This window comes from Phacochoerus africanus, chromosome 12 (genome assembly GCF_016906955.1).
Source record: "Phacochoerus africanus isolate WHEZ1 chromosome 12, ROS_Pafr_v1, whole genome shotgun sequence".
Taxonomy (NCBI): Eukaryota; Metazoa; Chordata; class Mammalia; order Artiodactyla; family Suidae; genus Phacochoerus; species Phacochoerus africanus.
This window is the reverse complement of record NC_062555.1, coordinates 62,766,989-62,782,123: the sequence shown is the minus strand read 5'-3', so window position 1 is coordinate 62,782,123 and position 15,135 is coordinate 62,766,989. Positions and strand designations below refer to the sequence as shown.

At 46.1% G+C, this 15,135-nt stretch overlaps 1 protein-coding gene across 21 annotated transcripts in view; it reads left to right on the top strand.

Annotated features, from left to right (window-relative positions):
- PARD3 (par-3 family cell polarity regulator) overlaps positions 1-15,135 on the top strand; it is a 629,826-nt gene that overhangs the window by 110,988 nt on the left and 503,703 nt on the right. For all 21 annotated transcript variants that reach the window (XM_047755497.1, XM_047755490.1, XM_047755482.1 and 18 more), the window contains exon 2: positions 4,663-4,764. In XM_047755497.1, coding sequence (XP_047611453.1) covers positions 4,663-4,764 — 102 coding nt within the window. The remainder of the gene's footprint in view (positions 1-4,662; positions 4,765-15,135) is intronic.

Sequence of the window (15,135 nt, the reverse complement as noted above, 5' to 3'; positions counted from 1 at the left end):
GCCTCATCCTGGAGTCAGTTCCCACCTGAACCGCCCCCTCCCACACCTGGGATGCAGCTGGCATCCTGGGCGTTCTCTCCCAGGTGTGCCCCCTGTTTCCCCTGCTGCCCCATCCTCACTCATGGTTATGTCTTTGTTTTGTTGGGGTGCATCCAGTACGTACCTGAGAAAGTGTCAGAGGGGATAATTTTTTGGAGGCATTGCATTCCTATACTCATAGCTGTTGGGCAAGGTCTAGGATTCTACGCTGTGGACCATTTCTCTTAGGAATTTTGAAGTCATGGTGCTATTACCATCTAGATCTTGGTGTTGCTCTTGAGAAGGTCCAACCCGTTCTGATTCCTTTCCCCTTCATTGTGGTGACTTGTATTTTACTTTCTGGAAGTTTCCTCTGTCTATCTTTCTTTTCTTTTTCTTTTCTCCCTCCCTTACTTTCCTCTTCTTTTAATCAGGTATACAGATTGTGGAAGTACTGTTTTTGGCTTATCACAACTTTCTGTTCAGTTACATTTCTAAGTTTCTGTAGTCAGTATAGCAGTGATTTCTATAATTATTTTCCCAGATTTTTTAGTGTAAACTACCACAAGGTGGAATCAATGAGTATACTCTAACTTTTTTAGAAAACAGTTTTCTCCTCTAGGTATTTGACTGTTCCCTGGAAAATACCGCAGGTCCTCTGGTTATTGACAGAGAATTGTGTGGATGAAGCAGTCTATTAAAATCTTCTGAGGAGTTCCCACTGTGGCTCAACAGTAAGAAGCCCAACTAGCCATGCGGGTTCAATCCCAGGCCTCCATCAGTGGGTTCAGGATCCACCGTTGCCCTGAGCCATGGTGTAGGTAGCAGATGTGGCTCGGATCCAGCTGTGGCTGTGGTGGCTGGTGGCTGTAGCTCTGATTCAGCCCCTAGCCTGGGAACCTCTGTATGCCATGGGTGTGGCCCTAAAAAGGAAAAAAAAAAGAGGAAAATCTTCTGAGGGCCTGCTTTTCCAAGAAGTTATATTTTCTCAATGGCCCCCCCCAAAAAAAAAAAAAAATCCTTCCTGGTTTGTATACATTTGTGGGAGGAGGTCATTTTCATGTGCACTGTTCAGACTGATTTTTAACTTTTTTTTTTTTTACAGTTTTTCAAAATTGAAGTATAGTTGATTTACAACATTGCATTGGTTTCAGGTGCACAGCCAAGTGATTCGGTTATACACTGAATTTGTGTGTGTGTGTGTGTGTGTACATTTACATATATTCTTTTTTATATTCCTTTCCCTCATAGGTTACTAGCTCATGGTGAGTGTGGCTCCCTGTGCTCGGCAGTAGGTCCTTGCTGGTCCTCTGTTGATGTGCGGTGGTGTGTCTGTGTTAAGCCCCTAATTCATCTCTCCCCGCATCCGACTTTTCGTGAGCTCTGTCGGGATGACGGAGGAGTCCCCTCCCAGGGCCTTCTCTCCAGAGGGTTTTTCCCCGTTGGCATAGGACGGAGTGACATTTACTACGTGCTGGCCTCATGAATGCTCTGACGTGCTGTTGTCACGGCCGCTTGGCGTGGCTGACTGTTGAATTGGGACCTCTCTGGAGGCAGGAGTCAACACCTGCATCTCAAAACCAGACAAGCCTTGATCAGATAGTTGAAGGATGATAAGCCAAGTTCCTGGAGTCTTTCCAGAAGGATCGTGTGACCAGGTATCAAGTTCTGCTGACAGACCAAGGAAGATGAATCTTGAGAACGCACTTAGCAGCTTGGGGGCTGTTCGTGAACTCAGGGGACCGTTTTGGGGCTGTGCTGGGGTGGAGGCCTGAGTGGAATGGGCTTCGTGGGAGAATCTGAGACAACACAGCTTTAAAAAATGTTGCTGGCAAGAGGATCAGGGAGGAGTTCCCATTATGGCTCAGCAGGTTAAGAACCCGGCATAGTCTCTGTGAGGATGCAGGTTCAACCCCTGGCCTTGTTCATTAATGATCTGGCCTGTTCATTAATGATCCGGCCTGTTCATTAATGGTCCGGCCTTGCCGCAAGCTGCAGCGTAGGTCCCAGATGCGGCTCGGAGGCTGCCGTGCTGTGACTGTGGCACAGGCTGCAGTTGCAGTTCTGATTCGACCCCAGCCCAGGAACTTCCCTGGACCACAGGTGCCGCTGTTAAAAAAAAGAGGATGGGAGAATTGGTGTGGTCGCCCAAGGGCAAAGTAGGGTCAACAGAAGGTTTTGGACTGTTGTTTTAGCATGTGTTAAAATACAGTATTAACAGCTTTTAAAAGCTCAAAGTTGACATCTGAGTACTATTTTGTACACTTAGGGTTTTAGAAACATTTCTAGTGAGGCTGGAGATAGAGTTCTAGCCTTTTTTGGGGTGTTCTGGTCAGGAAAAGCTCTTGGGGAAGCTGGCGGCTGCAGAGTCTTGATGGACGGGGACGGTCAGCCTGCGGGGAGGCTGGGGCTCCGGGCAGGGCAGCAGGCACGGCGGGAAGGGGTGCACAGGGATGCGGGCACAGGGCAGGCTGTGAAGGGATGTGGTGGGAGGGAGGCTGACCAGAGCAGGTTCTCGAGTATAAATATAAGAGGTTGAGAAATCTTGAGGAGGGAATTTATTTCAAAGCAGTGGCTCCAAATGTTATGGAAAGGCAGTAGGTTATGATCTCATATGGAAAGAGTGAGGAGGATTAAGAGGCTTTAAGAATTTTATATAAGCCACATTTTAGAGGTCAGTTTGCTTCTCTGTGTAGAAAAGTGTTGTGGAAATAAAAGTCGATATTTCAGTTGATTAGGTCATGCTGCGGCTTGCTGGGGCCGGGAGTGGAGGGCGGGGTGGGTCTATGGTGTGTGGCTGGGGACCGATGGTTGGGGCATCGTCTCCTCATTCACCCCCAGGTTATGGATAACTCCTCATTTCCCCTGGAGAAGTAATACCATTTGGTAGGGGAGCGTAGGAGTATACTTTGCTTTGGGCTTTGTTCTTTCTTTTTTTTTGGTGGAGTCGGGGTCAGGGTTTGGCGGTGCCTGAGGCATGCAGAAATGCCAGGGCTGGGGATCGAACCCTTGCTGCAGCAGTGACAAAGCAGATCCTTAATCTGCTAGGCCACCAGGGGACTCCTGGGATTTTGTTCCTTAGCGACTCAACAAATTTAGGGATGACAAATTCTGGGCTGGACTCAGTGAAGGGGGTTTCCTAAGAACTCTGGGTGACACTGTAACCAGCGGAAGGCCCGGGGAATGAAGGGGATGCCAAGGGGTGTGTGTGTGTGTGTGTGTGTGTGTGTGTGTGTTTCCTACAACTCAGCTCTGTGTTCTGGGTGAAGAGTTACTTTCAGTTCTGAATCTCCTTTTCATGAAGTCTGGATGGAGGAGGGTGCCGAGGAGCTGTGGGTTGTTGGCGTGGTTGTTTCTATGGAAATGTTTCGTAACTTTGAGAGTGAGGGTCGGAACTCCTTTCTGTGCTGGTTAAAAAGTGACAGGGATTGGTCACTCTGCATTTTTTTCCCCCTTTGTTTAAATAAGTGGTCCATTTTAGTGACTCCTAGGTCTGGCTCTATTAAAGATTCCTCCGGGAGGTTCAAGGCTGTGGCTCCCCTGACCCTGCCCTGGGAAGAAGGTCTGAGTCAGGAGATCTGGCGTAGGGTCCAGAAGCTGTATTTGGACTGTCATTAATCTTGTGGCTCCTCCATCCCAGCTTTTCCTTTAGGAAAGAACTGTACCAAACATCTCTGTTTAGGTTGGAAAAGTGGAGTGTTTGCTTCAACTTTTTATTAGTCATCCTGTGCTCCGGCTGATTCAGCAGCTGACAGCAAGAGATAGAGTTTTCGTTTGAGTGTACAACTGAGCATGATTGTAGACGTTTCAAAACCACTGTGTTCTCTTTTCACGCAATTCTAGAACTTGGTTTTATGTTATATTGTGTTTGGATGTATGTATGTGTACATATGTGTCTGCACATATGTGTGTGTGTATGCATAAGCATGTGTGCATACACACACACACACACCCAGGTGTAACACTTAAAATGAAGCCCTCTGTCTTCTCTTCCAGTCCCACTCCTCAGGGATAACTATCGCAAATTTTGCTGTGTATTTTTGGGGTCATTTCTATATGCACAATACAAAAGTGTGTGCAATTTTGTCTTCATAAACAAAGGACTCAAACACACATGTTGTTCTGTACTTGTGCTTTGTTCACGTGTGGCCTTGTCAACAGCCTTCTGGGTCCGTGTATTTAGACCTGTTTGTAGCGATTACTTTGAGCCAGCAAGCATGCAGCCTTCTTTTCTTCAGGTAGCTCTGACCTGGGTTATTCAGACACACAATATATGTTGCTTGCTTATTAGAATGTCTCGACAGATTGGATTGGGAGGATTACTAAGTACTTCATGCTGGACCATGGGAAACCCAGCATACTTCAGAGGAATTAGTATTTCAGATGCGCTGAGATTTGCTGGTTCCTGCGGTTCCTGTAACAGCATGTCAGCATCTGAGCCAAAGGAATGTGCATGCCTGAGGGACTCCATCATTGAAAAAGGAAAATTGACTCAACCGGAGATAGGGAGCCACCTGACTTTTTAGTCAGTTGCTATATTGCTGATGAGGTCCATTCCTTTTCCTGGCAGGAGGTTATTACCCCAGTTTTACACTGTTGCCTTCTCTTGGGTGATGCTAACTTACTATCTATTCTTTCCTACAGGATCCAAATTACTGGATACAAGTGCACCGCCTGGAACATGGGGATGGAGGAATTCTCGATCTTGACGACATCCTCTGTGATGTGGCCGATGACAAAGACAGGGTGAGTGCAAACCCAGGGAAGCGCCTCTGAGCACATCTTTTGAAGACGGGGGAGGGCGTGGGTGGCAGGAGCAGCTGCCTTCCTATTTCAGGCACATGTACTTTAAAGAACATTTGGGCCACTCATACCGGTTTGTTTCTTTTAAAGTAAGTGCCATGAATCCTCCCTTCCCGGAACCCCAGGGTATAATGATCTTTCTTGATACCTGGGAGTCAGTCCGAAGTTTTGGAATTTGAAAGGGCAGGGTTTTAAAAAGGAGTATTGTTAAGAGGTTTCCATGTTGGTCCTCTCTTATTTTAACCAAACGTAACATCTTTCTTGATAACTCAGGTCTGTTACGATCGGCATTTCCATGTGGGACACGCACAGTCTCTGTGGACCCCAGGGGTGGCCCATCCCAGTGGCTGGCCTCTGTGGGTCACGGCTTGGCTGCATTCCGCCATCCTCCCTGTGCCCTTGGCTCGGGGAGCCGCCCTTTCCCCCGTGAGCCCCTCGGGGGGCTGTCGCACTGCAACAGCATCTTCAAGGCCGGCTGTGACTGTGGCACCACAGGCCCTTCAGGCCCCCGCCCCCCCAATCTGTCCTTTTTGAGGGAAGGAGGCAGAGGAGCTGCTCAGCACAGGGTCTGGATTGGATGGGGCGCTGATCTGAGCAGGCTGTGGCCACGTCCGCCGTGTTAGCAGGGAGGGCTGGCAACCACGTCTCGTCTGTTCACCACGGCCTGTGCCGGCTCAGGGTGGGCTCCACAGTGAGGTTCCGCCATGGGGTTGAGGAAGGTAAACCGCCCAGTCCTCACCCCTCTTCCTCCTGGGAGCTCTGCAGCCCTTTGCCTCCTGTGAGGTGGGCTGGACAAGCGCGGCGGCTGTGTCTTGTCACGCCTGCCTTTCTGACAGCACAGTGGCTGGCTCAGAACTGGCCGATGGCTTATGGGTTTTCTTGACATCTTAAGGCGAAGGAACAATTTCAGGTACCAGAAACTGTGTGAAGTGACAGATGTTTGCGTCACGGGCACCTGTCGTCGTGGGGTTTGTCCCGTGAAGCTGCTGTGGCCTGGGATACGTTGGGTCTCAAATGCAGAACTTTTCTGCCTGTCTGAGATCTGCTGCTGTTTCTTTTGGTGTCAGTTTCCTTGTTAGACTCTTCAATGAGCCAGGAGTAGGGTGGCTCTCAAAGCCTTTTCCTGCAACCCACACGAAGAGTGCCCTCCGGAGACCTGCGTTATAGCCAATTTATTGTGCAGTTCAGCTCCAGAGCTTAAACCACACCAGAGATTTATGAAGAATTTGAACAGGTGGCCTTTCCCAGCCGTAGTACCAGGAGAGATGAACTAGTGTTGTGTTGATCTTTTGACATTTCCTCTTCTCCCATCTTCTTCCTTCTTTTCTTTTGTCTTTCTTTTTTGTTTGTTTTTTTTTCCCCATAAAAGTAATATAGGTTCTCGTGAAAAAAAAGAAACACACCCAGAGGGAAATAATCACCTGGGACCCCTGTTGCCTGAAGCTCATCACGGCAGCTGGTTGAGTAGGCTTTGCATCCTTCAGAGAGACACACTCTCTTTCTCTCAAATAAAAAGGATTGAGTGGTGGCCTGTTGTTTTGGAGTTGATTATAAATCCATTAACCATAGCTATGCTGACATAGCAGCACAGACAGTATTGCTTTCAAATCGTTGCTGCTTTGGATTCTTGGGTTTCTGTGGAGGAAGCTGAGTGGTCCTGGGCGTGTCCTTTGCCCCCAGCATCATTGATGCCCACGCTTGTTTTTCCACCTGTCATCTTTCTTTCAAGTTGAAGTATAGTTGGTGTACAATGTTGTGTTAGTTTCAGGTGTACGGCAAAGTGATTCATACACAAATGTGTATATATACATATATACATACGTGTACCTAGATGCACACATGTACATAAACACACATATACATAGACACGTGTGTGTGTGTGTGTGTGTGTGTGTGTGTTCTTTTTCAGATTCTCTTCCATTATAGGTTATTACAAGGTGTTGAAACCTTCCTTTCTGATGGAGCCCAGACTTAGGTGTCCCCCACATTGGGACCATCCTACTTTGTGCTTCGACTGTGCGTCCAAATGAGTAGAGTCCCTGAGAAGCAGCCGAGGTGGCCCCCATGCTGGGCCTCGCTCAGGTGTGTTGTTGTGGGCCTCGGTTGCTGTGGGAGCAGGACAAGGGGGCTGCCCCGTCTCGGTGTCCTGAGGAGGCTGAGCCGAATGGACTCCGGGTGTTCCTACCGCTTGGTGTAGTGCCGGGTGGGCTCACGAAGTCTCGGTAGGAGTCCTGCCTGCGCCCCCTTCAGCATTCACGCTCCAAACACACCTCGCATTTTGAGCAGGTGGGGCATTGACGGGTAGGTGTTCAGCAACAGGATTGAAAAAAGAACTTTAAAGCTGTACCGGGACTTACTTTATGGCCCATATACGGCCTCCTTTGATGGGTGTTTCACGCGTACTTGAGAATACGGTGGGTTCTGTGACCGGCTTAAGGTCGTTCATGTTCTTTTTTAGATTTTGCGGCAATTTGTTGCTTAGCAATTGAAAAGAATGCGCTCTTCTTTCAACACAGTTAACCTTTAGATCATACATAAAAGTCAAGGAGAAGGCAAGTTGGGTGACCCCAGACAGTGGCATATTGAAATCACAGGGGACTTTTAAAAATTATTGTCTTTAAAAATGTTTAAATATTTATGTATTTATTTTGGCCACGCCCTCAGCATGCAGAAATTCCCCAGGCCAGGGACTGAACCCGCTCCACAGCCCTGACAATGCCGAATCCTTAACCACTAGGCCTCCAGGGAGCTCTGAAATCACAGGATACGTAATAAACCGTGTTTTACATTTTGTATTCTTACTGAATTTGATGATGATAAATCTGCATTGTCTTTTATTATATATCTTATATAATCCTATACCTATCCTACATATATATATGTATCTCCTATACAATCTTATATATCTTAAACAAGTTAAAGCTTTAAACCTGAGAAAAATATTTTATATTAGTAGGCGAAATAAGTTTTCACACAGTTTTCTATCATGTAGATTAAATTGAGTTTTCAAATAGAAAAATGCTGACGGGTACGATGTACCACGACGAAAACGGCTTTTATTTTTATTTATAAGATTTTTTTTTTCTTTTTACGGCTGCGCCTGGAGCATATGGAAGTTCTCAGGCTAGGGGCTGAATCGGAGCTGCAGCTGAGGCCTGTGCCACAGCCACAGCCACGCCAGGTCTTTAACCCACTGAGCAAGGCCGGGGATCAAAGCCGAATCCTCACATACACTATGTTGAGTTGTCAACGTGCTGAGCCACAACAGGAGCTCCTAAAATGGTTTTTAAATCATCGTTTTATTTGTTCAGAAGTATTTAAATATGTGTATTGTAGAATTAAAGTTTTGAATGAGCATCTGACAGGCCCCATTTTAAGTTGCAACCGTGAAAAATATAATTAATCCAGAATCCCCATATCCAGATTCACCGGTGTTGTAGGATGCATTATTCAAACAGAGGGGTTGTGTGTTGTCAGTTGTATGGCTCTTTTCCATGGTTTTGAAATTTGATTCTGATTTTATCACCCTGGAGTGTTTTTAACATTTTTGGCAGGTATCTTGACACCTATTTTGCTTTTAGGTTAAAAAAGCATTGCAGTTCTCCTAAACAGTGAGATTTCTTTCTTTTTTTTTCTTTTTTTCTTTTCTTTAAAGGTCCTGTTCTATGAAACTCCTGTGGGCACATGTTTATAGCTACCTGGCCCAGGGAAGTGCGGTCTCTGTGAGCCAGGCTGGAACACCTGTATTTTGCACCCCCCACACCCCAACCAGCTTCTATTTTCATTCACAAACTGTGAAAACAAGGCTTCAGTGGCCCTGCCCTGTCACTCGTGTCATGTGGAAAACTCTCTTAAAGATACAGATTTTATACTTGGTCACCATGAATGTGTAAAATAATGAAAAAAATTTTTAATTGAGGGAAATTAGGATTAAGAGGCAATAATTCCAATAATAGCAGAAGGCAATCAGAGTACCTGATTAGCTGTAGTTTTGCTCATTAGCCTTTAGTTACATCCAAGTTCAGTGCATAGCACGGAGGAAGTTTCCATTTAGTGCCGATAGGCTTCCAACTCCAGGGTTTACCCAGATGTGCTCAAAACAGTGCGAGTGTGGGTTGTCTTGGGTTCTTGGAGTAGGTTTGATTTTTTTCTAAGACAGAGAATAATCCAGATCTGCTTTGGGCATACGGATGTGCCCATGTGCCCTGTTTGTTTGTCCCTTGTGGACATTGCTGCTTCCCGAGAGGGCACAGCGTCCGCCCACACATGCTGTCGCCCTGTTCTGTTTGCCCTTAGTGTGTGATTCTGTTTTCTCGATTGACATTCTGCCACATTACGAAAAACCGAAGTGCTTTTCACGTCGTCTCCAGCACCGTGTACAACAGCGGTAACCCAAGCCTTGCTGAGTGCTGGGCTGTGTTCTGTCTGAATGTCTGTCTTCCTGGTTTGCTCTTCTTGTTTATTATTTACTATCCATGAGCCTCCCTGGCTCCTCAGTCACCCCTGTCATTCCCTCTGTGAATGACAGGAAACCCCACTGAGTAGGTGACAGGATCAAAATCCTGGGCATTCACGTCTCCCTGCAGCCTGACTGTAGGGGCGTCCACAGAGGTTTCCCAGGAACCGACCTGCAGGTAGAGTTGGGGGGAGTGTGCTTTGGGGGGCTGGCGATCAGCAGCAAGAGAGCCTTTTTCTCACTCACGCCATGCTCTTCTCCTTTGTGTCTCTGGTGCTGAAGGTGATTTAAGATGTGGCATCAAGCATTGCCTGTGTTGCACTGGGATGCAATTTGGTTTTGACCAGGAATGCTGTGATGCGTGTTCTGTTTTGGTGACGACCTTGGGAAGTCTCTTCCACTCTCAGTTTCTCGCTCTCTGTGGGAAGCGTGGGTGGAGTAGCAGTTTAAACTCTGGAGAGCGTGTCTGATTAGGCGAGGTCCAGGCATCATGAAGGGTGCTTGTGGAGACAGTTGGCTGCTGCCTGGGGGAAAGAAGCCAGAATCCTCAGGTGGACAGTCTGGCCAGTGTCCTCACTAGAAGAATGTTGAGAAAAAGACACTTTTGAAATCGGAAGTTTGCACTGTGGCTCAGCTGGTTAAAGACCTGATGTTGTCTCCACGAGGATGCAAGTTCCGATCCTGGCCTCGCTCAGTGGGCCAAGGATCCAGCATTGCCACAAGCTGCAGCATAGGTGGCAGAGGTGGCTCGGATCCTGTGTTGCTGAGGCTGTGGTGTAGGCTGGCAGCTGCAGCTTTGATTCATCCCCTAGACTGGGAACCTCCATATGCCACAGGTGTGGCAGTAAACAAGAAAAAAGAAAAAAAAAAAAAGTACTGGGGGAGTTCCCTTGTGGCTCAGTGGGTTAAGGGTGCGGCATTTTTACTGCTGTGGCACGGGTTCAATCCCTGGCCTAGAAAATTCTATGTACCTTGGGTGGGTGCAGCAAAAAAAAAAAAAAAAAAAAAGTATGGGTATTGTGGGAAAGCTCCAATTTCTACATGCTGGTGAAAGCACAGAGGTGCTTAGCACATGCTTTCACCTTTCTTCTCTGTGAAACTGCTGCAGTTTTTGTGCCTTGTATGTTAATGATCTTACTGCCCTGTCCATGTTTATATTTGTATTTCAGAAAATGCGTTGTTAGAAATTTTGCTTTTGAAATACATGTGTGGCTGAACTTTTAGGTAAGGAACATTCCTTAATTTAATTTAATTTAATTTAATTTTCGTCTTTTGTCTTGTTAGGGCCACACCTGTGCCATACGGAGGTTCCCAGGCTAGGGGTCCAATCGGAGCTGTAGCTGCCGACCTATACCACAGCTCACGGCAATGCCGGATCCTTAACCTACTGAGCGAGGCCAGGGAATTGAACCCGCAACATTATGCTTCCCAGTCGGATTCGTTTCCACTGTGCCACGACGAGAACTCCACATTCCTAATTTTAAAAGCGCACACTTTTCTCCTGCTGCAGATGTTATTTTTTATCACATACGTGTAAAGTGTAAATCATTCTCATGCTTGTTTTGGCATCGAGTCTTAAAAAGTAACCAGTGTCCAGCAAGAGGGTGTTTTCTTACTTGTGGGGGACCTGTGTACCTACATACTTTAAAAAGCATTAGGGATTCTGTGCCCTGGTTGTGGATAATGCGGAGAGAGACACCGTGTCGTTTTTGTGCTGGAAGCAGTCGCAGTCTGTACAGTCTGTAGATGAGAATGCAGAAGAGATTCTTTGTATCTGGAATAAGGAAGATTAAAATGAATTTCCGTGGTAGGAGTTCCCGTTGTGGCTCAGTGGTTAACGAATCCGACTAGGAACCATGAGGTTTCGGGTTCGATCCCTGGCCTTGCTCAGTGAGTTCAGGATTTGGCATTGCTGTGACTGTGGCACAGGTCGGTGGCTACAGCTCTGATTGGACCTGTAGCCTGGGAACCTCCATATGCCGAGGGTGCGGCCCTAAAAGGACAAAAGACAAAAAAAAAAAAAAAGAATTTCTGTGGTAACGTTGAAATGAGTTCTTAAAGCAGCGTAAGCTCTCTTTTATTAAGAAATGGATTGCTGCTTAAATTACAACAAGAATTAACAGCTTGTAACTGACAGAAATCTTACTTTAATTTCTTTAAAGGCCTTTTCTCCTCATTTAATGCATGAGCATGTATGTGCCTGATAAGAGAAAGTTTTGGTGTTTGAATTTCTTTGTTGTGAAGACAGAAACACTAAATTGCAGCATGTGGCCAAATTATTTTTAGAAGATCCGTACCCTGGGGTAGGGGTGGGGGGATCCTTGGCTAACTCTCTTTTCACCCCTCCCTGCTTTTTGAGCTAATTTCTTGGAAAGAACTTGATCCGTATTCAGAATGTGATGCTGTTTTTTTTTTTTTTTTTTTTTTTAAGGAGCATTCTTATGCTCTTAAATCTGGATAGAATTTCCAAAGATGCCAGATTTTCTGTATCCCTGAAACATATAAAATCTTAAAACCATCCTAGGCGTGTTGTGAAAAGACAGAAAAGAGCTGCAGGAAAACGAACGCATTGGGACTCATTTTGTACATTGTCAAGGATACTGATTTGCTAACATTACATACTGTAACTTCCTTGGAACCGTCAAGCTGTAAAAAGAAAACACACACACACTGAATGAGGGAGACCTCTGATACTAAACGGGCGACAACTGTATTTTGCCTTTGAGGAATTCAAGCAGATTACGTGTTAGTGAGAAGCAGTGATCATGGAAATAACTAAGGTGTCTTCATTTCAAGTAGATTCTCTTGGTTATTACTAAACATGTACAATCCACTTAAGCTAAATAGTTTACATGCAAAACAGGTAAGGGTTGTAGAATGGGCCTCCCAGAGGTGTGGGTGGTAGGACGTGGCATTGGGTACTTTTTCCCAAATGAAAACCGATTGCCTCCGTTATAATGGATTAGGATGTCTGCTTAGGGTTTCTCGGTGACAAGCCCATTGGTGTATATTTTATTCATCCGGTCACTTAATCATAGAATGGCTATTCCTTGCCTTCCTTTTAAGTGAATGGATGCAGTCATGGGAACCAAGCTTTTCTTTTCTTTTTTTTTTTTAAAAAGCTTTTTATTTATTTATTTAATTAATTTATTATTATTTTTTGTCTTTTTGCTTTTTCTAGGGCCACTCCCACGGCATATGGAGGTTCCCAGGCTAGGGGTCCAATTGGAGCTGTAGCCACCGGCCTTTACCAGAGCCACAGCAACTCGGGATCTGAGCCGCATCTTCGACCCACACCATAGCTCACGGCGACGCCAGATCGTTAATCCACTGAGCAAGGGCAGAGATCGAACCTGCAACCTCATGGTTCCTAGTCAGATTCGTTAACCACTGTGCCACAACGGGAACTCCGGAACCAAGCTTTTCATGTGGACATCTTCTCCTTTTGGCCGTGGGGAAAAGCACAATTTCAAGAAGTAGTGCTTTCTGAAATTATACCCCATCACAAAACCCTCTCTGTTTACAGGGAAACCTGACCATGAAATACTTGTGAAAAATATTTCCTGTTGTCCTAATCCAAAGGAATAGCTGATTTATGCATCAGTACACCCCCCACTGTCTTTGGATGAATTTGTGAGGTTGAGATTAGACGGAAGAGCTAGTTAAAGCTGCACTGTTAAACCAAAGCCAAGTGCCCCACCCCTCATGAGTAAAGCTTAAGTAGAGAATTTTTTTCAAATCAGAGTGTCTGAAAAATAATCATTTGAAAGACAGCACATGTAGTAATTTCCTTTGAATGATAGTAGGACTTTTTTTGGTCTTTTTTTTTTTTTTTTAAAGTATCGTTAGTTATTTGAACCAATTTGCTGAGCACCTCTTGTGTGCCAGGCACTGTGCTTAGTGCCGTGACACATTGTTGAACAAAAGCGGACATGGTTCCTGCTCTCTTGGGGCTTATGGTCTGTTGTAAGAGTCAGAATTACTCTTAGATAGTGGTTCTGAGGAAAAGGAAGAGTCCTGTGCAAGATGTGACAAAAGTCCCTTGACAGAGCTCAGGGTGAAGTCAGAGAGTTGCCTTAAAAAATATGAATCAGCTGCAGTCTGAAGGGCAGCAGGGGGAGAGTGAGGGTGTGGGGCTGGTGGTGGTAGGGGATCAGATGGACTTTGGAGAAGCATGCCCAGGGGAGTGGGACAAACGAAAGCCGGGAGGCAGAGTGGCCCAGAGGGCCAGTCAGGGGGCTTTGTGGGGAGAGGGGGATGGATGGAGGTTGGGCCAGGGGGAGAAGTGGGGAGTAGGTAGGTCTGAGGTGGTTGAATCCACCAATGTGGGGCCATTCCCCACAGCGGGGATGCTGGGCGCGGGCGCGAGGGGGCGACTTGGGTGGGAGGCAACTTCCATCCTGACCGCAGCCGGTTTGGCCGCCTTGGAGGTGTTACTTAGCCAGTTGGATATTTGGAACCGAAGCACAGATACATGTATCTGATATAAGTTTGGCAAAAAATCAAGTTAAAACAACATTCAAAATATGGTACAGTTGTAGCAGAAATAGTCATGTCCATTGGAAAGGGACAGATTGAAATAGTTATCTTTGAGGGTGGAGTAAATGCATAATTGGGGATTTTATTACTTTCCATTTTTAAATTTCTCCGTAATTCTCCTCTGCCCAATTCCAAGGTGAAGAGATTAGGCAGTTCTAAATATAGGTTAGAATAGAAACCTCTTTTTTAAAAATAAAAAAACAACAAAAACTTTAGCATGAATTGGCTTAGGGAAGGACTCGTTTAAAGAGTTTGGTAACTTGGAATAGAAATAATTTGTATAATAGACTTCATTTAATTAGATGACTTGATTAATTTCCTCCTAAATGGATTCATTTTTGTTGGATTCTGAAGAAGAAAATATTTAAATGAAACACCAAGTAGAGCACTAAATGGCTAATTAATTAATTCAACAGGATTATTTCCCAACATGTAAGTATTTTTGGGGGACTGGTTTGCCCACAGCTCCTGGCTTTGTGGGCAGGGAGCGCAGAGCTGGGTGGAACAGAGGAGGCAGTGGTGCAGGGTATGAGCAGAGGAAACAGCACAGGGGCCAGACTGGCTCCTGCAGGGATCTTCCGAAGCTACAGGAGCTTCGATGGTGGGGGCTGCGTTCCTGGGGACGCCGGGAGGACTCTGCTTGGCTAGGGCCACCAGTGAGTCTGGAGGAGTGGGGGCAGTTCTGGTAATTGCAGACTGGGGCTTGGTTTCTTGGTCTGCTGCTTTTCTGCTGCTTCATCAGCATCTCATAGGGGGAGCTTGGGGGTGAGGATAAGATCCCCTCCCCAGTATGAATTGGCTGTAGGGAAGAAGGAAATCCCTCCATTTGTGACGACAGGGGTGGTCCTTAGGGAATTTATGCGAAGTGAAACAAGTCAGTCGGAGAAAGACAAATATGTGTTGTATAATCTCACTTACATGTGGAATCTAAAAAGCCAAGGCCCATTGTGGCGCAGTGGAAGCAAATCTGACCAGTATCCATGAGGACACAGGTTTGATCCCTGGCCTCGCTCAGTGGATTAAGGATCCGGCGTTGCCGTGAGCTGTGGTGTAGGTCCCAGACTCAGCTTGGATACTGAATTTCAATGGCTGTGGTATAGGCCAGCAGCTGTAGCTCCGATTTGACCCCTAGCCTGGGAACTATAAAATAAAATAGGGCCCTTAAAAAAAAAAAAAAAAGTATCACAATTCATGTTAACTGATGGCCCACGTTCCTATTATATCAGGCTGAACGTATAGCGTCTGGTTGAGCAAAGGCCAAGCAGATCCCACAGAGTCCCTCCCTCCTTCCTTCCTTCCTTCCGTCCATCCTCTGACAC